Genomic DNA, 24,349 nt, shown 5'->3' with positions numbered 1-24,349 from the left:
GTTCTCTGGCGGGTTGAGGGCTCCACACCCTTGACACTAAACATACCCCCGTATTCTAGAACGCCCCTTCACTCAACGCTCCACCTTCACTTGAGAAAGCCGATGGGAGTGCCATCTTTAGGCAGGGCAAGTCACAGCATATCAGTGATAATTTGCCGCTATTCTTAAGTAGCGCAGCGTTATTTTCAGCCGAGCAGCGGCGCTGTGCTCAACTCTGTCAAGTGAAGGGTGAAAGTTGAGTCGAGGAGCGTTTGGGATTACGGGGGTAAGTCTGGTGTTAGGCAACGTTCGAGCAATGTCCTACCCTACGACAAGTGAAACACACATCAAATTGTTTCCTGTGCGGGTAACATCTCACCAAGGTCGGTCCGTAGCCTACAAACTTTGGCACGCGCAGTCCGTCGAAGAGGATGATGACTAAGCCGACGTCTTGATGCGCTTTGCAGCCAAAGCAAGCGGATTGCGCTCATGCACGATATTTGTTGTTACACCGGACAGGGAGTCCCGCATGTCTACTCGTCTAATCCCACCTTTGCAAGTGGCGTGTAGGGCTGTTTCGTACGCATTGACTTTATATTCCATTTTCACGATCTTTAAGGACTTGATTCTCATATACCTTGCTGCATTATCTGGTTCAGGCGTGCTAACTCCGATGATATTTTGTGTGAAGTTGGGGTACACCACGTCTTCATTTGCTTGCTCTTCCATCAGGCCAGAAGCCTCAATCACTGCAGTTCCAATAGCCTTGGTGCTTACTTTGCTCAAATTCAGTCAACAAAGGCACGTGTACTCGACTGCTCTAAAGCAGCCATGGCTGTTTCTTTACCCGGCCGTATATAAATAAACTGGGGAATTGCATGTCACAGACAATTATAGCTTGTGTTTATCTCTGCGAATTCGTGATTTTTTTTCCGGAGTTGAAGGCTATTATTGTCAGTGTCATTGCTCAAGATATAAGCCACTTCATGCCAGTGTGTGTGTGTGTGTGTGTGTGTTTATATATATATATATATATATATATATATATATATATATATATATATATATATATATATATATATATATATATATATATATATATATATATATATTGTCCTGCCTAGTAAGAACTATCAAGAAATTTGACTGCCACTTCTAATGATGCATACTTTCACAGCCTCTTCACTAAAGCTACGAGGAGCGTGTCACCATGTTTGTAGAAACCACTTTTATCCAGCGTTTGAAGATTTGAAGTTGAATTACTTTTCAGCACACTATCACATACTGGATAACATGAAAAAGGTTCAAATTAGGTTTTTTTTTCATACACTTTCAGCATATACAATCTATGAACGTCTATTGCCAAGTGTCTAAAAAAATAGTTGTCAAGCATTTCGGCAAAGAAAACGCGAAGGTGCTGAATAAACGTCATAGAAATCTAAATACGTAAGTTTAAGGAATTATGCGTTGCATCTTCATAAATAGAACAACCACTGTCACACATTCAGTGCCATATAATGCTGCTACGTGCATTGTGGATTTTTCTTTCAGCCTCCAAGCAAGATGCTGGGTCTGGAAAAGAGAAACGTCGGGTGCTCGGCACGCACACGAAACTTCAATTGGCTTTTTAACTAGATAGCGCCTACGTACTCTACTAAATACGTGATATGTGAGATTAAATCATTCCGATAACTGAGGTTAAAAAAAACACTGATAACAACTGAATGGGTCCCTGTTGTGACAACCACCAGCTAATTTGCTGCGGCTGTGGCCCCAGAGGTGCCGCCGCCACCCGTTTCCTCGTCCATCCCGTCCCCGCCCTGTCGCGCTGCAGCAACCGCAACTGCAACTACAGCTGACACGTGCTCTCCCATAGAAAGCCGCTGGACGTGGCAGGCCGTACCGTGCGCTTTTTCATCCAGCGGCCATGCCGCTTCGATTCAGAATTGCTCTTGCTACACCCCCACTGCGCTGACAGAAGTGAACAAATGTTGAAATTACTCATTGATTTATTTCATCTCCTTCTGAGACTTAAGCATCAGGTACGGTTTGTTGATATATCAAGATATGCTACTTGCTTAGCCGCACCTGCTGAGCCTCATGCGCCGAGGCAGTGTTTGGACTGCATTGTCAGACCAAGAACGCTGCATCTCCAAATATCGGACATGCAATCTCGCACAGCGTTCTGTGCTCGTCGGATCTTACTTCAGTAAAAACAAAAAAAAGAAGAAAGAAGTGTTGCAGCGGGAGATGCCAAGAAATGCGGCGATGGAGAAACAGACATAAGAGAGCCACGAAGAGCATCGAAAAGCAACAGCCACAAAGTGGCCGGCATGAGATCCTACCGATCTTCAGCAGAGCATCAAATTCACGCTTCTTCATGTTCCCGGTGTAGTTGCTTGTTTAATAGCTTTACTGCATTTTTAAGTTAACAAACTAGCCATAATAACTACAATTTATTGAGGAGACGCCTTGAATACAGTAAGCAGACGACATGGCACGGATGAATACATGTGGCTGAGGGGCCTGCAGCCTCCACAGTACTGAATGGAAACTTTGAAACAGAGTATAAGCAGAAATTTGTTTCAATTAAGATAGGTAGTAAACTGTAGCTACTGCAGACAGCAGATTTTTTTCGTTTAGACCATCAGTTCGAGTATGTTTCCACAAAATTTGAAAAATGTTGGATATATTTTGGGAACCAAACTACCGAGTCTACAGTGCTGCACCTGTGCTCCAAACTTGGATATAAATGTTTTGTGAACGACATATTGCGACATCCAAGGCAGCTAAAATGAATTTCATTTTCTTCCCACTGAAATTCACACAGAAACAGTGTAAACTCTATCTCAGCTGGAGTTCATAGCGTAACAACTTCACTCTACAATGAATTAATAAACCTGCCTGCTTTTTATGTAGGCATGTGAGGTTGCTGCTGGAAGAAGCACTTGTAGGGTTTTGCGTTTTTCATGGTACACAAAGAAAGTGCTTAAAAGCGCAAACAACAGGAGGTGATGTATGTCCGATTTTGCTGATGTTGCGTGGTTATGCATAGATACTGTTTTCCTATATATTGCAGTTGGATTGCAATAAACTTTGGTTGTTAGTTTAGCGCTCTGTTCTCGTCTCTTCTATCCCCTCTTGTCATTTGCGCTGTTAAGCACTTTCTTCGTCTACCATGCAGCACCAACCAGCCCAATCAAGCACCCTGTTAGTGTTTTTCATGTTTTTCAAGATACAGTAATTAAAATAAATGAATACTCTACACATGTGTGACCGTTGTATGCCATGATTGTGCAGTTGCTACATGGCCTGGTGTGCAAGCACATTAAAAAAAATGTGGGTCACGTGCATTTGGTGAGAACAATGTACCTCCTTCATGAAGTCATTTTCATTTGTCCCATGGCTGCACCACTTGCCTTCTCCGAACTGGCAGAGATGATTCAGGTGACTGAGCGATTGTTTTATATCTGTTGCATACTTGTTGCAATATCAGCATCGAGATGGACAGTTAAAACTAGGATAGCTTTCATTCAGGATTCTTATATTTTGGTGAGGTATGTGCGAATATGACAGCACACTGCATCAATAAAGTCTTTAAATATGTGCATGTTGCAGTACATTGTCACAGCTTGATATGCATATATCGTACATTTTAACTCTTTGGTAACCATGATTATTCATATCGATCACTGGTGATTGACGCTTTCAGATCGTTGATTTTGGCATGTTTGATTTGTTTGTTTTGCACCCAACACATCCTAGTAGTTACTCTAGGCAACCAACTTTCAGAATCAATTTGAATTTGCCTGTTTTGGCAACATAGTAATGTTTGACATGCCTTTGTGCGAGCCAATGTGCGTGTGTTGTTGGAAAAGTGCACTAGGCTGGCGAACTTGACAGAAGTGCATGCTCCTCGTGATTATGCTACAGTAACATCAAAGTTCTGTAATGAAAAGAATTTTTGCAAGCCAAGTACCAAATTGAACTGTCAGCTTCACAATTTAACAATATTGAGCGATAGTAATTGCCAGAAATTTATGCCCCTATTCAGTAGAGAGCTGTTTTTAGGGGTCAGAAAAAATTTGTTCAACAAAAAAAAAAATTATGAAGGTCCGCCGTGTGTGTAAAGTGCAAGGGGGCCTTCCCCGACCGTTTCCAGCAGCTTTGGTTTTGCTTGCATCGTTGTATCAGACGCAGGGTCTCATTTAGTGCCACTAGTCACTCTTATGACATCGTCGCGCGCATGGGTGCGCACCAGCGCTGCAAAACACATATGCTGCTCGAAACTGTCTTGCAAACCCATGAATTGAGTGAAGACGAGCTTAGAGTTCGAGGGTTACAGCACTTCAGCTTTTAGTTTTATGGCGACAATGTTTTGCGTCAGCCTGAGACATCTGCCGTGGTGTATGGGTTTGTCTTGTTTACATCCTCAAGTTGTCACCTCCCCTGCAAGTGCGTGTAGCTTGTGACCTTTGTGCACAATCTTATAGCTACTCTGGTTACGTGTGTGGTCCACACTTCACTGGGGCGCTGTGCGCTGGCGCTGGCTGTAGAGCTTCTAACGGCAAGAAGACCTAAGAGCACACCATGACACTGACTACGGAGTAGTGCAAAATATTTCAGAAAAGCACGTGATATTGTCCTTTTTTAATACGATATGCGCAAAAATGCAAAGAAATATGCTTGGATGCATACATTGAAATGCCAGCCTATGTGGAGCGAGGTGGCTAAAGGAAAGAGATGACACTAGATGAAATAGCAAAGTTTATTGGACATCTCATTTATAGAGAGATTATTCACAACACAGATATTGGAACACCTGGAGAGACTTATCACAAGACAACCAAAATTTACTGAGAAACGTTTATGAGTACACTTGTGTCTAATGAAAAACCCTGCAATGCTTCACCGTATGGCACGAGCAATGAAGCAGCGCTTCAGCTCGGATTTTCTCTTTCCATGTGAAGAGAAGAATTTCGTACAAAATTCATTATTCTGTATACTGTTCCTGGGCCATTTATCTACAAAATATATATTCTGAAACTTCTTTGTTTTGAATATTTCTGTATTTATAGTGTTTTTTATTGTACTGTTTACCAGCTGGCAACAAATAATTCCCATATTTTGCACTTTTTTTAATTCAAAAATATTTTTTTTTCTCTAGAACATATATTTTTTTGAAAAAGCATTTCATTGTGCAAAGTTTGGTATGCTGCAATGTATGCTGAAGTACTTTTCAAACTGCCAAAAACGGTCTTCCCGAGACATATGAAAAACAACCATTTTCGCACGGTAACGAAAGAGTTAAGAGAGGTATATACAGTATATCACATGACTATATTATCATAGTTGACATCAGTCAACTCCTGTTTGAGGCAAGTATGAATAGTTCTGTATTTACTTTAATGTAATGTGAGCTTTTTTTTTTTGCAAATTTTTTCTACCTAAACTCAACGCTCACTTTACAATCGAATGCCAAAAACTTGAACGCAATGAACAGTCTCGCCTCTCTTCACAATTGGGATTGCATTGTAATTGATGAAATGCCGTATTGTGTTTAAGAACTTCTAACAAACGATAAGTATCAGTGCCACTTGTACTTGCTGCTGATATAATGACCACGTGTTGCGGCAGTATCGAGTTCATTATAAACACATCAACTGTAATTGAAATGAATGTAATTGAGAATGTGTGTTGCGAATATTCTTTTATGTATATTTTTTCGTTCAAGATAATTGGCAGGCATTTCAGGCAGGTACGCTTATAGGTCATTTAAGACCACATTATTTTCATGTATGTTACAAGCGTGCTGTACAACTGTCTTGTAGATGAGGCCAGTACACTTCTGTTAAAGTGCGCAGCATAAAAAGTCATTAGCTTTTTAAGTTATGTCAAGTTATGGGCATGTCAAAAGTTTTATTTTATCTGTTAATACTGATGTCATCATGATGGCTGCAATCAGGTTAAATTCAAAAGTTTTCAGGTGTAATAGGCTTTGTTCTGAGTACATAGGCCATCCATCTCTCCTTCCGCTGAAGCTGGCTGGTCTCTCGACTAATAATTGTGCACACTAATCTGTCTTTATGCACTCATGAACTGAGAGGAGTTAATCCAGAGTATCTTAAGGTCAGTACTAACTTGATGCTTTGCCAAAAAAAATATAGAGAGGAAAAACTTGGTGAAACATTGTTCAGTTCCTGCACTCATTAATTGTGATGTAGTTCTTGGTGTCAGTCTATATTCGCATACTTTTCTTCTGAAAGCACATATGCATAGCAGACATTGCAGAAAAAGAGGTATTAGGACCGCTTCCTTAAAGGCAAACAAATCATTTATCATGAATTATGACATTTACACTATACGTTAATGTTAGGCTTCTGCAAATATTCAAACGAATAGTTGAGTATGCAAATTCTGTTCGATTCGAATTTAAATTATTAAATATTTTCTAAGTATTCGCAATGAACGAATAGGTGTATAATAATCCGCATGTCACCGCTTGTAAAAATGGTTTCACTGCAATGTAGGAATGCTAAGCCGTGAAAACGTCTATCCAGGGGAAATTTGCTTTGCTGCGAAGCCCCCCCTCCCTCTCTTCAAATTTAAAGGGGCTCTGCAACACTTATTGAACATGGTCAGAAAACACTGCCGATCGGTAGCCGAGGCTACTGAAAATACGCGAGGCAAACATTATAGCACAGCACGCGGCCTGTAATTCACAATAAATTTTCAAAGCTAAAAGTTGCTTTTTTCCCTCAGCAAATGATACTACAAGCTCAAAAATCACTTGTCACAGCCATTTATTCATAATACCTCAAAGGTCCAGCATGGGACATTACATGAGGGTTGGACAGAAAAAAAACAACTAGCGGATCAGGTGATATTTTATGACTTGAAAGATAGTCTTCGACGGCAGCCTTGTATTGAGCAATGTCAGTGATGAGGGCGATATGTTAAGGGAGGGCATTCCATTCTCCGGCAGTATGCAGAAAAAATGAATGTTGATAGGTGGTCGTGTGTTTACATGGCTGATACACAGCTTTTTCGCGAGAGTGACGAGAGGAATGATGTTGCAGGAATGATGATTTGGTTTCCTGGAGGCATTGAATGGAAAAACCTAAAGAATAAGATTAGACAAGCAGCCTTACAACGAGAAGAATGTGAGGGGATGCATAGCTGGGATTTTAGGGCGAATACACTTGTCTTGTAGTAGTAATCAGAGAGAATAAACCTCGCAGCACAGCTTTATACCGATTCAAGAGAATCGGCTATGTTAACTTGGTGGTTGTCATAGATAGTAGAGGCATATTTTAGTTTTGATCGTATGAACGCTTTATGTGCAAGCAATTTGTAGGGGATGCTGATGATAAGTTACGGCATAGATAACCTAATAAGCAATTGCACGAATTGGTTAGTTGGTGTATATGATGGGTCCAGGACAAGTCGCTAGATATATGTACTCTTAGGTAATTAAATGTCTGGCATTGTGTCAAGGTGTTGTTGAGGGAGTACGAGGATGCTACATAGTTACGACGGCGATGAAAAGATACGTGAGAGCACTTACGTTGAAAGACATGTATCATTGGCTGCACCATGTTTGCATTTTGAGGAGATCATGCTGGAGAGAGGAAGAGTCTGTGGAGTTTGTTATTTCACGATACAGAACAGTCATCTGTTAAGAGGCATATATTGAATGATACATCACCTGGAAGGTCATAAATATATATAAGAAAGATTAGTTGTCCAAGTACGGAGCCTTGTGGCACACTAGTTAAAACAGGATAGAAAGGAGGAAGATGAGCTGGTAGAAACAAATTGAAGGCGATCGGTCAAGAATTCACCTATCCAGTTAACTGTGTTGGGGTGTAGGTTTAGGTTCGAAACTTTATGCATGAGAAGAATGTGCGATACTTCATCGAATGCTTTCTCGAAGTCCAAGAAGAGAGTGTCAGTCACGATATTGTGATCCAGGTTGGTATGTAAATGATGCATGAATAGAGCGAGCTGAGTGGTGCAAGAGTGAGCTTTGCGGAATCTGTGCTGGTTATTATGAAAAAATCTGATAGATGGCAGAAAATTAGCAATGTGTGAGTGTAAAATATGCTCCATTAGTTTCGAACAGACGCTGGTGAGGGAAACGGGACGGTAGCTACTAGGATTTGTACGGTCGCCTTTTTTAAAAATGGTGATTATGTTACTGACTTTCCAATAAAAGGGTATTGATTTAGTGAAGAGAGATTGCTGAAATATTAGCGTCAGAAAAAAAACGGTGATGTGCTGGGATGTGCTTGCTGTTTTTAATACTTCAGCGTTTACGCCATCAACGCCACACAAAGACGAATTTTTTAATGACTCAATGATTTTAACAATTTTTTCTGCATTGTCATGCAGACACTGTGGAATCAGGGCATCGATGAAGTATATATGAACATCCTGGAAGAAATCTACAGGGGATCAACTGCTACCATAGTGCTTCATAAAGAAGGCGGAAATGTTGTAGGCCCGTGTGCTCAGATTTGGGTGCACGTTAAAGAACCTCAGGTGGTCGAAATTTCCGGAGCCCTCCACTACGGCGTCTCTCATAATCAAATGGTGGTTTTGGGACGTTAAACCCCACATATCAATCAATCATGCTTCATAAAGAAAGCAACAGAATACCAATCAAGAAGGGTGTAAGGCAGGGGGACACAATCTCCCCAATGCTATTTACCGCGTGCTTACAGGAGGTTTTCAGAAGCCTAGAATGGGAACAGTTAGGGATAAGAGTTAATGGAGAGTACCTTAGTAACCTGCACTTCGCCGATGACATTGCATTGCTGAGTAACTCAGGGCACGAATTGCAACTCATGATTACGGAGTTAGACAAGGAGAGCAGAAAGGTAGGTCTTAAAATGAATCTGTAGAAAACGAAAGTAACGTACAACAACCTCGGAAAAGAGCCGCTCTTCGAGATGGGTAATAGTGCACTTCAAGTTGTAAAAGACTATGTCTACTTAGGGCAGGTAATAACCGCGGAGCCGAACCACGAGATTGAAGTAACTAGAAGAATAAGAATGGGGTGGAGCACATTTGGCAAGCACTCTCAAATTATGACAAGTAGATTGCCACTATCCCTCAAAAGCAAGGTATATAACAGCTGTATCTTGCCGGTACTTAGCTACGGAGCAGAAACGTGAAGACTTACAAAGAGGGTTCAGCTTAAGTTGAGGCCGACGCAGCGAGCGATGGAAAGGAAAATGGCAGGTGTAACCTTAAGAGACAAGGAGAGACAGAGTGGATTAGGGAACAAACGGGGGTTAAGGATATCATAGCTGAAATCAAGAAGAAGAAATGGACATGGGCCGCGCATGCAGCGCGTAGACAGGATAACCACTGGTCGTTAAGGGTAACTAACTGGATTCCCAAAGAAGGCAAGCGGGTTAAGGGGAGACAGAAGGTTAGGTGGGCAGATGAGATTAAGAAGTTTGCGGGTATAAATTGGCAGCAGCAAGCACAGGACCGGGTTAACTGGCGGAACATGGAAGAGGCCTTTGTCCTGCAGTGGACGTAGTCAGGCTGATGATGATGATTTTAACAATGCTGTTTGCATTGATAGTTATGTTTTCCATTGGGGGGTAAATACATTGGCTGATTTGAGCATGGTGCGCTCGTCGCTACCGGGGCCGCCGCGGGAGACCGCCGCTTGTCAACGAGTACGTGCGCGATCACACTAAAAAGCCGCGTATTTTAAGAAAAAAACAAAACAAAAAGAGGTGCTCAAGGTCACGAGGTGTGTGTGACGTATTTTCTTTCGCCGTGACATTCCTCTCTGCTTAACTTCCAGCTATTTTGTCGGGATGAGAAGAAAATGCAATTGCAGCGTGCGACAAATTTTTGGAACTCTGCTTGTACTGGACTAATTCTAGAAACTTTGCGGCGGTAAATTTGTGAGGCAACAAGTATGTTTACTAACCCCATGGCTACTTGAAAAAGTGTTGCAGGGCCCCTTTAAAGGAACGTGTTACACTCAAATCAATTCTTCATTTTATTCAGCTTGTTATGAGTGGCTTCATGAAATGATTTTATTGCTTCACAAATCGAGTCCTGAAAATTTTTAGAATTCCTCAACTACGAGCAAACTTACAGGGGTTTGTCAAATGCTCCAAGTGCATTCTCTCTCTTTTTGTCCCAGTAGGCTGACTAGAGGTTACGTCTGTTTGTCAGTATACATCCTTGACCTTGAGCACTTTTTTTAATTTTTTTCTTTGAATGCAAAGCTTATTTTCACCTTGATAACGTTTGACCACACAGGCATGTCGGAGCTTCACATTGCAGGCACAATAACTACGCAACAAACGTGTTTATGACTTGGTCATTTCGGATTGTGGCATCATCTGCCGAGAGAACAAGCGATATCTAGCAGACTTTGAAAAATAATTTGCAAATTCCAGGTCTTGTGCTGTGCTATAATGTTTGGCTTACATGTTTTCATCAGGAGCCTCAACTACTGAATGGCAGTGTTTTCTGCCCATGCTGAAAACTTTTGCAGGGCCATTGCTAGTTGTCTATTACGTGATGGTACTAATTGAGTGAAGTACTTGCGTAAGACAAATGCAAATCAAATGTTGCTGATGTAACGATGGCAGTAGGGATTTAAACGTAACATCATCTCATGAGACGCTTGCCCATTCGCTTCTGTGTCAGTTCATGAGTACTACATAAAGCTTTGAAACTTTCTTTCTTCTCTTTGTTTTTGTGTTTTTACATTTAGTCTCAGCACTCTTCTGAACGGCTTGCAGCGGTGCAGTTACTGAGTTATTTGGCATCAAATAAATCGCTTAGCATGGCTCCTCGCAGCAGGTATATGTGCCAGCTATACTTAGAAAGGTAAGGATGCATGCATTAATTGATACCATAAGTGCTGCATGGTTCGATATGCGATGGCATTCTTATGGCTCACTCAGTTTTAAAAAATTGAGAACTTTGCGACTAGTATAATGTGGAACCCTTGATAAACCAATAGGCATTGCATATGTGTGTTTACATTAAAAGTTACCAGTCCAGTGCATTCGCGGTATGTTAAAAAAGTATCCGAACTTTGTTAGAAGAAAAGAAACTGGCATAATTGGAGTGTTAAAGACCTAATCCCCCTGAAGTAATCCCCTTTGGACTCCACACATTTCTCCCAGTGGTGCTGCCATTGTTGGAAGCATTCTGAGAAGGCCTCATCTAAAATTGAGTTTAGCTCAGCTGTCGTTACAGCCATAATGTCCTTACTTGTCTGCAGTCGCTCTCCTTTCAGTGTCCTCTTGAGTTTGAGAAACATCCAGAAATCGCAGAGGGCCATATCAAGAGAGTAAGGAGCCTGTTCAACTACAGGAGTGACTTTTCGCCAAAAAAGTCTGAACCAAGTGTGAGGAATGTGCAGGAGCATTATCATGATGGATGCGCCAGTTTTCTATTGACCACAACTGAGGTCTCTTGCGCCACACAGCATCACGCAGGAGACTGAGGATATCCCTGTAATAATATTTGGCGATTGTTTGACTCTGTGGTGCGTACTCGTGGTGTACCACACCGCAAGAGTCAAAGAAAGCACTCGGCATCACTTTGACGTTTCTGCGCACTTGGCAGGCCTTCTTTGGTCTTGATGACGTGGAATGCTTCCACTGTAGTGATTGGCGTTTGATTTCCGGGTCGTACCCGTACACCCAAGACTCGTCACCAGTGATAATGGTGTTCATAAAGTTAGGGCCTCTACTTGTGAAATCCAGCATATCCTGTGAGACTTCAAAGTAGCTTTTGATTCACCGTGAGCAGTCTCGGCCCAAAATTTGCCGCAACTCTCTTCATGGCCAAATCTTCAGTCATAATGGAATGTGCAGAGAAAGTGCTGATGCTCACCTCTTCTGCAACTTCCCAGATAGTCACACGACGGTCCTGCATCACTATAGCGTTCACTTTGACAATGACCTGGTCATTTCAGCATGTTGATAGCCGACCGGAGCATGGTTCACTCTCCACCGCTGTACGCCGGACTTTAAACCGGTTGTACTACTCCTTAATCTGTGTGCAGCTCATAGCGTCGTCACTGGAAGCCGTCTTGATCTTCCGAATGGTTTCCACTTGGCTGTCACCCAGTTTCTGGCAAAATTTCTTGCAGTAGCGCTGCTCCAATCGCTCCTCATTTTCCTTGCAATGAAAAACCAACGAGAGCACTGTGCACTACCTCACTCAAACGCTGCGTCCCAGCGACTAACGCTATTGGTAGGCGAGAAAGAATTCACGCAATCGAATGAATATTCAAGGTCGGCCTATGCAAGCGCGCTTGTTTCAAATTCATCAGGTGCTCGCCAAGAAAAAAAACTAAGGTCGGATACTTTTCTAACAGACCTCGTATATAAAATTGTTGGTCCAGTGCATTTGAGTTCCAATAACCAAATAATTTGGAAATGCAGCCATGAGAATGTGAACAATGTCTTCTTATCAAAGACAAGCCCACCATGCTGAGAAACTCAGCCAGACCGAAAACTCTACATTCAGGAAATAAAAAAATTAGTTCAGAGCAATATGTAGTTGTTATATGATGTGTTACAAAAAAAAAGGCAATAAAGCATTTGCTCGTGACTTGGCACTTCAGTGCATGGAAATGCACAGAGTTAGTACCACAAGAGTTTAAATACAACACCATCGTCACCACGGCATAGTATCAAGGTATTGCCAAGCTTGCTTGGCTAAATTTTATTTAGGGGGGTTATCATGTATCAAATATCAAATAGGGGGGTTATCATTCACATTCATTACAATGCATTTATTTATTTCAGATTCAACGACTGTGTTTCTGGCATCAGGGAAGCATGTTTGAAATTTTCGTCAAGCTTTCTATGTTGTCCTGAGTTTGCTGACAGTGTGCTCGGTATGTGCAGTCATAGAGGTCCTGTTATTATGGGCATAAAACAGATGTGCAACAAGTGATACTTTGGCATCATTATTATATAAATTACTATCATAAAATTTCAATTTGTCATGTTCGTAAAGCAGATTAGCTGCTCACATTTCTGTTCACTATATATTTTTGAAAGTTATTTCATGTCATGGTTAATAAAGCAAATCTTACTATCTTTTTTGTCAGCAGCCTCGCATGAAGTACATGCAAATTAGACATCAGTTTTAACAAAAGAGATTATATATAAATGCGGAAAATTACATACTAAAGTGAATAAAATATTTTACCAACTGTTCACTGTATATAAGAAGACAGTCTAATTTTCCTAGCGTTTCTCCCGGCACCCCCTCTACAGCAGTGGCTTAAATTATTAAGCAATAGTGTGCATTGTTAAATAGCATATTTAAACACGCATGCATGTATAATGAATACTAATGTAATCACATTAGCCTTGCAGAAATACTATGTTATTGAATGTTTTGTATATTTCACTCATAAACAGAGCATAGTTAAACTAAAAAGTTAGCTTTGTCAGCTCATTGACAGAGGAGAGCGGTGTCAAATGCGCAAACTAATTTCAAACATGTCTGCTGAAGTAGAAAGGATTGATGGCTGTGATTGAAGTTCATCACACTGTTGCACAGTGTCCTCTCACTTTTTAACATCATACTAACTCATTAATTCAAGCCCTAATAAGCAGTTATTATTGTGTATTCGGGCACAAAGATATGGAATGATAAATTGGCATGTAGAATAACGTTTTTGCACTATACCTTGATGTATGGAGCTAAAAAGTACCTTCGTCTTAAAAAGTTGAACGCGATAGCAATATCCTGTCCCTAATCTTCAACCACTTAGTGCCTACTTTTTATTGCATAATGTTACTTGGGATGTTTAAATTGTGGATTACTACACTGCAATTGATAAAATTTCAAGAGGCTTTTGTCAGTGAAGCTTTCACATTTGACTGCGTTCTGTGCAATGAGTAGCATGCTTTAAACCATGAGCAATTATGCACGTGAAATGTTTTCAGGCTTGCTATGCACCCGCTAGTCTTAAGGGAAAAATATGCACAGTAACATGTGTACCTTTGTAATGGGTGGCCGACATTAATCTAAGAATTTGCGATGAGAGTCATATGTTCTGATGCCCAATGGCAACATACACTTGTACCATGCGATATTACTGTGGCAATATTACTGTGATATTATATTGTCACGGGGTCGTGACGTGGCCGGAGACAGGAGACTTCGTGTTAGGATTTAACTGTTTATTTGGGCGAACCTGTGCCCGGTAAACTGAAAGTCCAATTACAGCAGCAGTCTCGCACAGATAGCAGTCTCGGACTGATAGCGGCGAACGGAGCGTCGGCCTTCGATCAACAACTCACAAGCGGCGAAGCGCGTCGGCATTTATACTCTTGCCGTCGAATGTTCTAGCGTTATCGCTGGCGGTGGCGTAGCTTCCAGAACAATCTGTACCGTTCGCACAGTGGGCGTGATCTTATCGAAATGATCTACTACAGTCCGGAACCTTTTAGAAAACTGCAGGCGCGGTTTGCGCTGAGAATCGTGCGGTGTTTTCGGACGATAACAAAAACTTGGGAAATGGAACGTGGCATTGCCCCCCTCTGAAAAAAGGCATCGTCCCGATGCTTTAACTAAAGATGAAAGTACAATAATAATGCAAGAAAGTACAATGAATAAATTACGACACAACAATAATACAAAAAAACACTAGTTCAGTTTGTTAACGCGCATGAAACGGCTTGAGGCGTGCGACATGGACGACTTCAAGTCGCGATCGGCGTCGTTGAGAGTTCGTGATGCCTTCGGGGACAACCTCGTAATCAAGTGGGCCGAGCCGTCGAACCACCCTGTACGGTCCGAAGTACCGTCGCAGAAGCTTTTCACTTAGTCCACGTCGGCGTATCGGCGTCCACACCCAAACACGTTCACCGGGCTGGTATTCCACGAAGCGTCGTCGAAGGTTGTAACGGTGGCTGTCGGTCGTCTGTTGATTCTTGATACGGAGACGCGCAAGTTGTCGGGCTTCTTCGGCGCGTTGAAGGTACTCGCTCACATCGAGGTTTTCTTCGTCGGTGACGTTGGGTAACATGGCATCGAGCGTCGTTGCCGGGCTCCTTCCGTAGACCAATTTGTATGGCGATATCTGCGTCGTCTCCTGCACCGCCGTGTTGTATGCGAAGGTCACATACGGAAGAATGGCGTCCCACGTCTTGTGTTCGACATCGACGTACATTGACAGCATGTCGGCGATCGTCTTGTTAAGCCGCTCGGTGAGGCCGTTGGTCTGTGGGTGGTACGCTGTCGTCCGGCGGTGGTTTGTTTGGCTGTATGCCAAGATTGCTTGAGTTAAGTCGGCAGTGAATGCCGTTCCTCTGTCGGTGATAAGGACCTCTGGGGCGCCATGACGTAGGACGATATTTTCGACGAAGAATTTAGCTACTTCGGATGCACTGCCTTTTGGCAGGGCTTTTGTCTCGGCGTAGCGGGTGAGGTAGTCGGTAGCTACCACGATCCACTTGTTTCCGAAAGCCGACGTCGGGAACGGCCCCAGTAGGTCCATACCAATCTGCTGGAAAGGTCGGCAAGGTGGATCAATTGGCTGCAGAAGTCCCGCTGGCCTTGTCGGCGGTGTCTTGCGTCGCTGACAGTCCCGGCATGTTCTCACATAACGAGTGACGTCGGTGGTAAGACGTGGCCAGTAGTACCTTTCTTGTATCCTCGCGAGCGTGCGAGAAACACCGAGGTGCCCTGCCGTCGGATCGTCGTGAAGGGCCTGCAGGAGTTCTGGTCGCAGAGCTGAAGGCACCACAAGAAGGTACTTAGCTCGAAGCGGTGAAAAGTTTTTCTTTTGTAGAAGACCGTTTCGTAGAAAGAACGACGCAAGTGCGCGCTTGAATATCTTCTGGACTTCGGCGGTCCTGCCTTCGAGGTATTCTATTAGGGCCTTAAGTTCCGGGTCGGCCCTCTGTCGTTCAGCGAAGTCGTCGGTAGTTATCGTTCCTAAGAAGTAGTCGTCATCCGGGTCGTCGGGTAGCGGTTGGTCGACAGGCGCACGAGAGAGACAGTCGGCGTCGGAGTGTTTTTTGCCGGACTTGTAAATGACAGTAATGTCATATTCTTGAAGTCTCAGGCTCCATCGTGCGAGGCGACCTGAGGGGTCCTTCAAGGTGGCTAGCCAACACAATGCGTGGTGGTCGCTCACAACTTTGAAGGGCCTGCCGTAGAGGTAGGGGCGAAATTTCGACGTAGCCCAGATGATGGCGAGGCACTCCTTTTCTGTTGTGGAATAATTTGCTTCTGCTTTGGATAGCGATCGGCTGGCGTAACTAATAACCCTTTCAAGTCCGTCAGCCCTCTGCACAAGAACGGCACCAAGACCTACGCTGCTTGCATCAGTATGTATTTCTGTCTCGGCGAATTCGTCGAAATGGGCAAGTAACGGAGGCGTCTGGAGGCAATGTTTAAGCTCCTGGAAAGCGTGTTCCTGCGGCGTTTCCCACTTAAACTCCACGTCGGCCTTGGTAAGGTTAGTGAGAGGATCGGCGATGCGGGCGAAGTTTTTCACGAACCGCCTATAATAGGCACACAGGCCCAAAAATCGGCGCACGGCTTTCTTGTCAGTGGGTGGCGGGAAGTCGGCGATGGCGGCTGTTTTCCGTGGATCGGGACGAACTCCAGACTTGCATATAACGTGCCCCAGAAACAAGAGCTCCTCATACGCAAATCTGCACTTTTCTGGCTTCAGTGTGAGTCCAGAAGTCTTGATGGCTTGAAGTACAGCTTCAAGGCGCCGAAGATGCTCGTCGAAACTCGAGGAAAACACGACGACGTCGTCCAAGTACACAAGGCAAGTCTGCCACTTCAATCCTGCCAGTACTGTATCCATAACGCGTTGAAACGTTGCAGGCGCTGAGCAAAGGCCGAAGGGCATCACCTTAAACTCGAAGAGGCCGTCCGGTGTTATGAACGCCGTCTTCTCTCGGTCTCTTTCGTCGACTTCGATTTGCCAATAGCCAGTCTTAAGGTCCATTGACGAAAAGTACTTGGCGTTATGGAGCCGATCAAGTGCGTCGTCTATTCGTGGGAGGGGATACACGTCCTTTCTTGTGGTTTTGTTCAGGCGGCGATAATCGACGCAGAAACGTAGGGTCCCATCCTTTTTCTTCACTAACACCACGGGGGATGCCCATGGACTCTTGGACGGCTGGATAATGTCATCCCGCAGCATTTCATCAACTTGTCTCTTCATGGCCTCACGTTCTCGCGTCGAAACCCTGTACGGACTCTGACGGAGTGGTCTGGCATTTTCTTCGGTTATGATGCGATGTTTCGTGATTGGGGTCTGCCGAATTTTCGATGACGACGAAAAGCAATCTTCGTATTGCAGGAGCAGGGCCTTGAGCTGTTCTTGCTTAGCGTTCGGAAGTCTGGGATTGACGTCGAAAGCTAGGGGAGGGGCTTGGTTCCTCTGAGCAGGCTCCGCAGAATCGTCAAGGGCGAAAGCACTGGTGGCTTCGACAATTTCTTCGATGTATGCGACTGTTGTTCCTTTGTTCACATGTTTGTACTCATTGCTGAAATTCGTGAGCAAAACCGTTGCTTTGCCTCCCCGCAGCTCTGCAATTCCTCTTGCGACGCAAATATTTCGGGTGACCAACAGATGCTGACTGCCTTCAACGACGCCTTCCAAGTCAGGTGATTTAGGAGCGCCGACTGAAATAATGACGCTTGAGCGAGGCGGAATGGTGACTTGTTCTTCCAGCACATTCAAGGCATGGTGTCCTGACGGCGTGCGCGGCGGTAGTGCTTCTTCTGTGGATAACGTTATCGACTTTGTTTTTAGGTTGATGACAGCACCATGGAGGCATAAGAAGTCCATGCCAAGGATGACATCTCTCGAGCAACGCTGTAGGACTACGAAGTCTGTAGGATAAATACGGCCGTTAATGGTGACTCTCGCTGTGCAGATTCCTGCAGGCGTTACGAGATGACCTCCGGCTGTGCGGATTTCAGGGCCTTTCCAAGCTGTCCTAACTTTCTTTAACTTCGCGGCGAACGACCCACTGATAACAGAATTGTCGGCTCCAGTATCGACGAGAGCAGTCACACTGTGGCCGTCGATAAGAACGTCGAGGTCGCTAGTTCGCCGTCTCGCATTACAGTTAGGGCGTGGCGTCGGGTCACGGCTGCGTCGGCTTGTTCCGCTGCTTCGATGCTGCGTCGTCAGGCCACCTTCGGTAAATGAGCTTTCGCCGTCAGGGCTTTGCCTGGCTGGCGTTGTGTTCGGAAAGCTCCGTCGCGGCGTCGTCGTCGTCGGAGGATCTTCGGTAGTTCGTCGCACAGCAACCGCACCTCCACCGGTTGCTGCCTTTAGTTTCCCGGATACGGGCTAGGAGACCGGCCCCGCGTTGGGCCAGAGTACTGCCGGTGGTGCGGTGACGTGCGGCGGCTGGGCGACGGCGAACGCGAAGGGCTTCGTGGTGCCCACCGAGTTCCTGTCAGGTAGTCGGCGATGTCACGTGGTCGTTCTCCTGGCTGTGGACGCGGTGCATTGACGGCGAAGCCACGCAGTCCCATCTGTCGGTACTGGCAACGGCGGTATGTGTGTCCGGCCTCGCCACAGTGGTAGCAGAGCGGGCGATGGTCAGGGGTGCGCCAGACGTCAGTCTTCCTCGGTGCACTGCGCTGGCCTGCTGGGGAACGGTAGGACGTCGGTTGGAGTGGTGGCGGCGGTGGCGTCTGTCGACGGAAGTGCGATGGGGCGGCGTTTTGGCGTGGACGGGGAGGAGCGTTGTGGCGCAGTGCAGCGGCGTAGCTCATAGCTTCCGGCTCGGGCAGCGGTGCGTGGGGAATTTGAAGCGATTGCCGAACTTCTTCTCGCACAATGTCGGCGATCGAATCCACTTGAGGCTGCGCCGAAGGCAACAGCTTGCGCAGCTCTTCCCGCACGATCGCTCGGATCGTTTCACGCAGGTCTCCGGAGTTACTGGCTTGAGCAGCAGCGCAGTCTGCAGTCAGGCGACGATTATACTGTCTGGTGCGCATGTCCAGGGTCTTTTCGATAGTGGTCGCTTCTGCTACAAATTCTTGGACGGTTATCGGTGGGTTTCTCATCAGTCCCGCGAAGAGCTCCTGTTTGACCCCTCGCATGAGGAAACGAACTTTTTTCTCCTCAGGCATGTCTGGATCGGCGTGACGGAATAGTCGGGTCATTTCTTCTGTGAAAATGGCGACATTTTCATTTGGTAGCTGAACCCGAGTCTCTAATAAAGCAGCGGCCCTCTCTTTGCGAGCGACGCTCGCGAACGTTTGAAGGAATGCGCCGCAGAAAACATCCCACGTTCGGAGCGTGGACTCCCGATTTTCAAGCCAAGTCCTTGCGGTGTCTTCCAAATAGAAGAACACACGACGCAGCTTTTCGTCATGGTCCCAGTGGTTGAGGGCGGCCACACGGTCGTATGTCTCCAGCCAGGACTCCGGGTCTTCGAACGATGACCCATGGAAAATTGGTGGTTCCCTGGGTTGATGCATGACCATCGTGGGCTGGGACGCTGCGGTTGTCATTGTCGCTGCAGTCGCGGTCATGGCCTTCGTCTTCCGCGCCTTGTCTGGTAGAAGCCCGTACTCCGGTGGTAGCCCTTGCTGTCGGCGGCTTGTTCGCTGCTCCTGGTTGGTGTCGGTGTCTTCTCCGCGACGTGGGCTGGGTTCACGGCTTGACGGGGGCGTCCGGTACATGAACGAAGTAGCACCTCCACCAGATGTCACGGGGTCGTGACGTGGCCGGAGACAGGAGACTTCGTGTTAGGATTTAACTGTTTATTTGGGCGAACCTGTGCCCGGTAAACTGAAAGTCCAATTACAGCAGCAGTCTCGCACAGATAGCAGTCTCGGACTGATAGCGGCGAACGGAGCGTCGGCCTTCGATCAACAACTCACAAGCGGCGAAGCGCGTCGGCATTTATACTCTTGCCGTCGAATGTTCTAGCGTTATCGCTGGCGGTGGCGTAGCTTCCAGAACAATCTGTACCGTTCGCACAGTGGGCGTGATCTTATCGAAATGATCTACTACAGTCCGGAACCTTTTAGAAAACTGCAGGCGCGGTTTGCGCTGAGAATCGTGCGGTGTTTTCGGACGATAACAAAAACTTGGGAAATGGAACGTGGCAATATGTTGTATTGTAACGCTTGTGTACTAGGATGCGTGTGTTAGTAAAGCATGAGTTATTTTCGCTGTATTTCCAAGCAGACGCATGGCTGTGTGGTAGAACACCTGCTTGCCATTCAAAGGCCTAGGTTAGATCCTCACTGAAATCCGGGTGTTTGTATTATTTATTTTATTTGCGTCTTCTCAGTTTCTCGTTCACTGATAAAATGACGATTTTTCATTCACAACCAACGACACCGGCGCCAATGCTGCAATTTCGGCAAAGTGAGCTTTTTAACGCCATCACATTAAAAACATCACCTTGCAGTTCACTGTTGGTTACAATATTTCTTGCTGTTATTTGAAAATGCATCGGTGAAAAAAAAGTCAAAATATGGCTATGCAGACTGTTCATAGTTAAAACACAAATAAATTATATTTTTAATAGGGGGGCTGGAGTGTTTCCATGCTAGTATACATATGCTTTGTATTACTATTACAGTACCATAACAGTTTTATGTAACTTGTGCATGTTTCAGAGACTTTAGCAAAAACACAGGCAAGCTCCAGCAGAAGTGTAAGGCATATGGTTATTGAATCAGTCACAAGGGTGGCTCTGGAGGACTCCACTATCATCACAGACAAGCTGATCGTCCTCCTTGCAACTAACACACAATACAATGCCTCTGTGAGTAATCGTTATTCCAGCCTTTCATCACTCAGGAGGTGTGCAAATAGCAAAATTTTAGGTGCAAAGCGAATTCGTATATTGAAGTGCAAGTGCAAATTCAACGAAATATTTTGATGATATTTCAACGATATTTTTTAATAGTTTAAAGCAAATTTGGGGTAAAAAGGTTTGAGCATATTTTTAGGCATACTCTTATGAGATATGGCAACATGAATGTGTTTCTCTTCGCTAGGTTGATGAAGCACTGGTAGAGTGGTATTTCGTAGTCGTCTTATCAAGAATGAGGCAATGCAGGACCGAATTGTGTTAGTACATTATTTGGTGCAATCAAAGTGTTGCCAACAACACTTTACACATAAAAGGCAAAGATGCTATTTCCTCCTTTTTTAACTTCTGTGGGAGCCCAATAGTTGTGGCGTACAAGAGTGTTAAGAGTTACAAAACAGTTAAGAGTAACAAAAACATTGGAAATTTTGGATGCTAAACATATTCAGTGTCCAATTTTTCGGACTTTCTGCCCAAATTTTAGCACCAATACAGCATTGAGCTCCCACGCCTGCCACTTCTATCATCTCTATCATCACCAGCATAAACGTGCGCAGGGTTCCCTTTCACAGGAGGGGCCCCTCTTCCTATCATGTCAGTGTATGGAACAGACTTTGCACCCCCCCTCCCCCTCTCGCCACCCACCCTTAATGTCACTGTATGGGGCTGGCATTGCGCCCCCCCCCTTCCTTCCCCCTCCTGTGCATATATCTGTGATCACCAGTGTTCCTTTTTTTTTTTTAGAGTCTGAGCGGACCTTAAAAAAACAGCTTTTTTTAGGGTGCAAAGTATACTTTTAACTGGGCGTTGACGGGTTTCAAAAGGTTCAGCCGTAGTGGAGCCTGAAAGCAGCTTCGCCACAATGATAGAGGGTGATGAAATGGAGCATATTAAATCTCTGAAAGAGTCACTTTCAGTCGGACGGTGAATGCATTTGTCTTTGGGAAGCTTGAATTGTTCGAATAGCAAAAAGTCCTGTGCATATCGAATCGAATAGCAAGTGCTATTTTAAAACATACTCGAAATTCTTAATATTTGCACACTCCTACTATGTACATGTAATAACAGATTGTGCAAAGCTAATGGAGGTCTAGTTAATCTTGCCGGCCGCATGTTCATTTTGTCATTTTCAGTCACTCTCCATGTGATCGGCAACAGTGATGTTAACTCCCGCTGTAGTAGAATTAGTACAGTAGACACCCATTAAACGAAACATGAAGGAACCTGAAGAATATGTTTGATTTTGCAGAAGCTACATTCAGTGAGAGGTGAACAGAAGAGCATATTTTTCAAGTCATAAACCAATAATATTATAGGCAGTTATTCCATTTAACTAGCAATTCAATTTAAGAGATTACTATTTACAGCATATGCTGCATTCAGATTGAGATCAAGGTTAAAAATCATCTACCAGAACAGTATTTTTAGTGCCCGCTTACAATGTGCATAGTTTGGGCACATTGTAATGTCAGTCACGTCTATGTCTGGACATTGCGATCAAATTTTTTGTAATTCGCATCCGCAGAAGAACATGTAAATGGTGGGAACACGTTGACACTCTTCCTCTAATAAACTTTATGTATGGATCATCATACAGAAGACCTTTTTCTTATAATACTGTGACAGTAAAAGCCCCTTTCGAACTCAAGTTTGCTTGGGTCCGAATTGAAAATTCTCGTGTGCTTTCTTTTTATATGTCATCTCATTTATAAAAGCATGCCTCCTGGTCGGAGCAACCGCAATTCAGTTTTAATATGTGCAGCTATAGTGAGGCCATCACTGGCGGTTCTGGTGTCAAAGGCCTGTGAGGCGACTATGCCTTGTTACATGTCCGCTTCACGCTTTCCAGGTTCAATAGCTGACACTTACAAAAAAAATTGAACATCACGGCATCCTATTTATTGCTTTGTTTTGAACGGAGGGGCGGAGGGGAGACTGCTGCATCGCTTGAAGTAGCTGGCGCGTGCTGTCTCGAGGCATAATGAGACTGCTCGTTAACTTTCTGTGCTACTGACATCTGCTTCGCATTTAGATAACTGACAGCATGAAAGCTTCAGCAACTAGAGTGGTCATTGTTCCTTTATCCAGGGTTTTTTTTGAGTTACACGATATCGGATCTAAAATAAGATACAATTTGTTTGTTTCCCTTACGCTCTTAGGTGTGAATGCGATACCAATAAATTCTGTTGTTATACCAAATAATAAGGCTTGATGTCTTCCGGGAGATGTGCTAGCGGTAGAGTTGCCATCTGCAAGGTCTGTGCACTCGCAAAAACTTGCTGCATGCACGGTGTTCAATATCCGCGACTTGGGTGACTAGAGACCCCCGAAACATCTCTTGTACGCCAATGCACATACAGATGGAATCAGACTTGTCTAGAGTGCCCATCCAGCCACTCCAGCTGGTGTTTTCTTAAGAAATATGTGAAGAGAGACGCCGTAATGCTACCAAATATGGTCGTACTGTGTGTTAGGCCCTTGTGCTATAATGTAAGCATCAACAGAAGCTTGTAGCTAACGTCAGAAGCCACAGCTAACAACAGTGTCGACAGACACGCACTCCGCTGCTCTAGACCAGTTTGATTCTATCTGTGCAGCACGAACGACACGTACGAATGAACCTTCTAAATGGCACGACGATGGTGTGACCGCCTTGCGATCAAGGCTCAGTGCATACCCTTATATGGCCGGTCGAGAAAGCAAAGCATTTTTTGCACAGTCTGTTGGTGTTGAGAGTACAAGGTAGAAGGATACACCAGTCACAAGTAGCGCTTGCGTCAGCAATCACAACCTTAAAGTTAAAGCTCATAACATGCATAAGGTACCATGAGACGATTGTTACAGCGTGAGAACAGAACGACGACAGAGGGTATTTATATTCTTATTTCATGAATTACAATTTTAGTCAACTAGTATTCTGTTTATTTTCTACAGAAATAATCACTGAACAAGTTTTTCCAGAATGCTCAACAGCATGACGCCATCATTTTTGCATCATCAACTTAAATAAGGAGTGCTTCTAAGATGATTGGCTCCATGAAATTTGCAATGAATGTAAATATTTTCAGCTCTTCACAAGCGCCTCAGAATAATTTTTTATGTCCTTGAATGTACATGCACCTTGCTTCTCCTCCAGGATTTGAAGTTAGCTGCTCTACATTGCTTCAAAATGGAAAATTTTGCTGCTCTAAAGTGCTCCAAATGAAAAATTTCTCTGCTCCAAAGTGCTCAAAAATGAAAATTTTGCTGCTCGAAAATTTGCTCTAAATCATAAGACCTCGGTGGCATCACTGAGTATGAGTAAACTCGATATCCACTACGGCACGTATAGAATACCTAGCACCCATAAAAGAGTGACAAGGTGTTAAAACAAAATTAGCACATCTCCGGCTGTATTTCTGATCTATTTCCAGTGCATTCTGCATAGCTTCTCATAACTTCTCTTCAAGCTTTTCTTCATTGCTCCATGTAGCAGTGTACCACGATTTTCTGTAAAAGCTCTGTACTATTTGGTGAAGTGATTGCCACAACTT

At 44.4% G+C, this 24,349-nt stretch overlaps 1 protein-coding gene across 7 annotated transcripts in view; it reads left to right on the top strand.

Moving 5' to 3' along the window:
- LOC142761684 (sister chromatid cohesion protein PDS5 homolog B-B-like) overlaps window positions 1-24,349 on the top strand; it is a 65,527-nt gene that overhangs the window by 31,968 nt on the left and 9,210 nt on the right. For 6 of the 7 annotated variants that reach the window (XR_012886688.1, XR_012886687.1, XR_012886692.1 and 3 more), the window contains 4 exons: window positions 3,280-3,426; window positions 10,733-10,848; window positions 12,786-12,877; window positions 20,620-20,768. Coding sequence is in view for 1 of the 7 variants with exons in the window: in XM_075876537.1 (XP_075732652.1) it covers window positions 3,280-3,426; window positions 10,733-10,848; window positions 12,786-12,877; window positions 20,620-20,768 (504 nt within the window). In the remaining 6 variants the exon portion in view is untranslated. The remainder of the gene's footprint in view (window positions 1-3,279; window positions 3,427-10,732; window positions 10,849-12,785; window positions 12,878-20,619; window positions 20,769-24,349) is intronic. The other variant, XR_012886689.1, reaches the window with a different exon arrangement.

This window comes from Rhipicephalus microplus, chromosome X (assembly GCF_043290135.1).
Source record: "Rhipicephalus microplus isolate Deutch F79 chromosome X, USDA_Rmic, whole genome shotgun sequence".
Classification (NCBI taxonomy): domain Eukaryota; kingdom Metazoa; phylum Arthropoda; class Arachnida; order Ixodida; family Ixodidae; genus Rhipicephalus; species Rhipicephalus microplus.
This window is presented reverse-complemented; position numbering and strand designations above follow the sequence as displayed.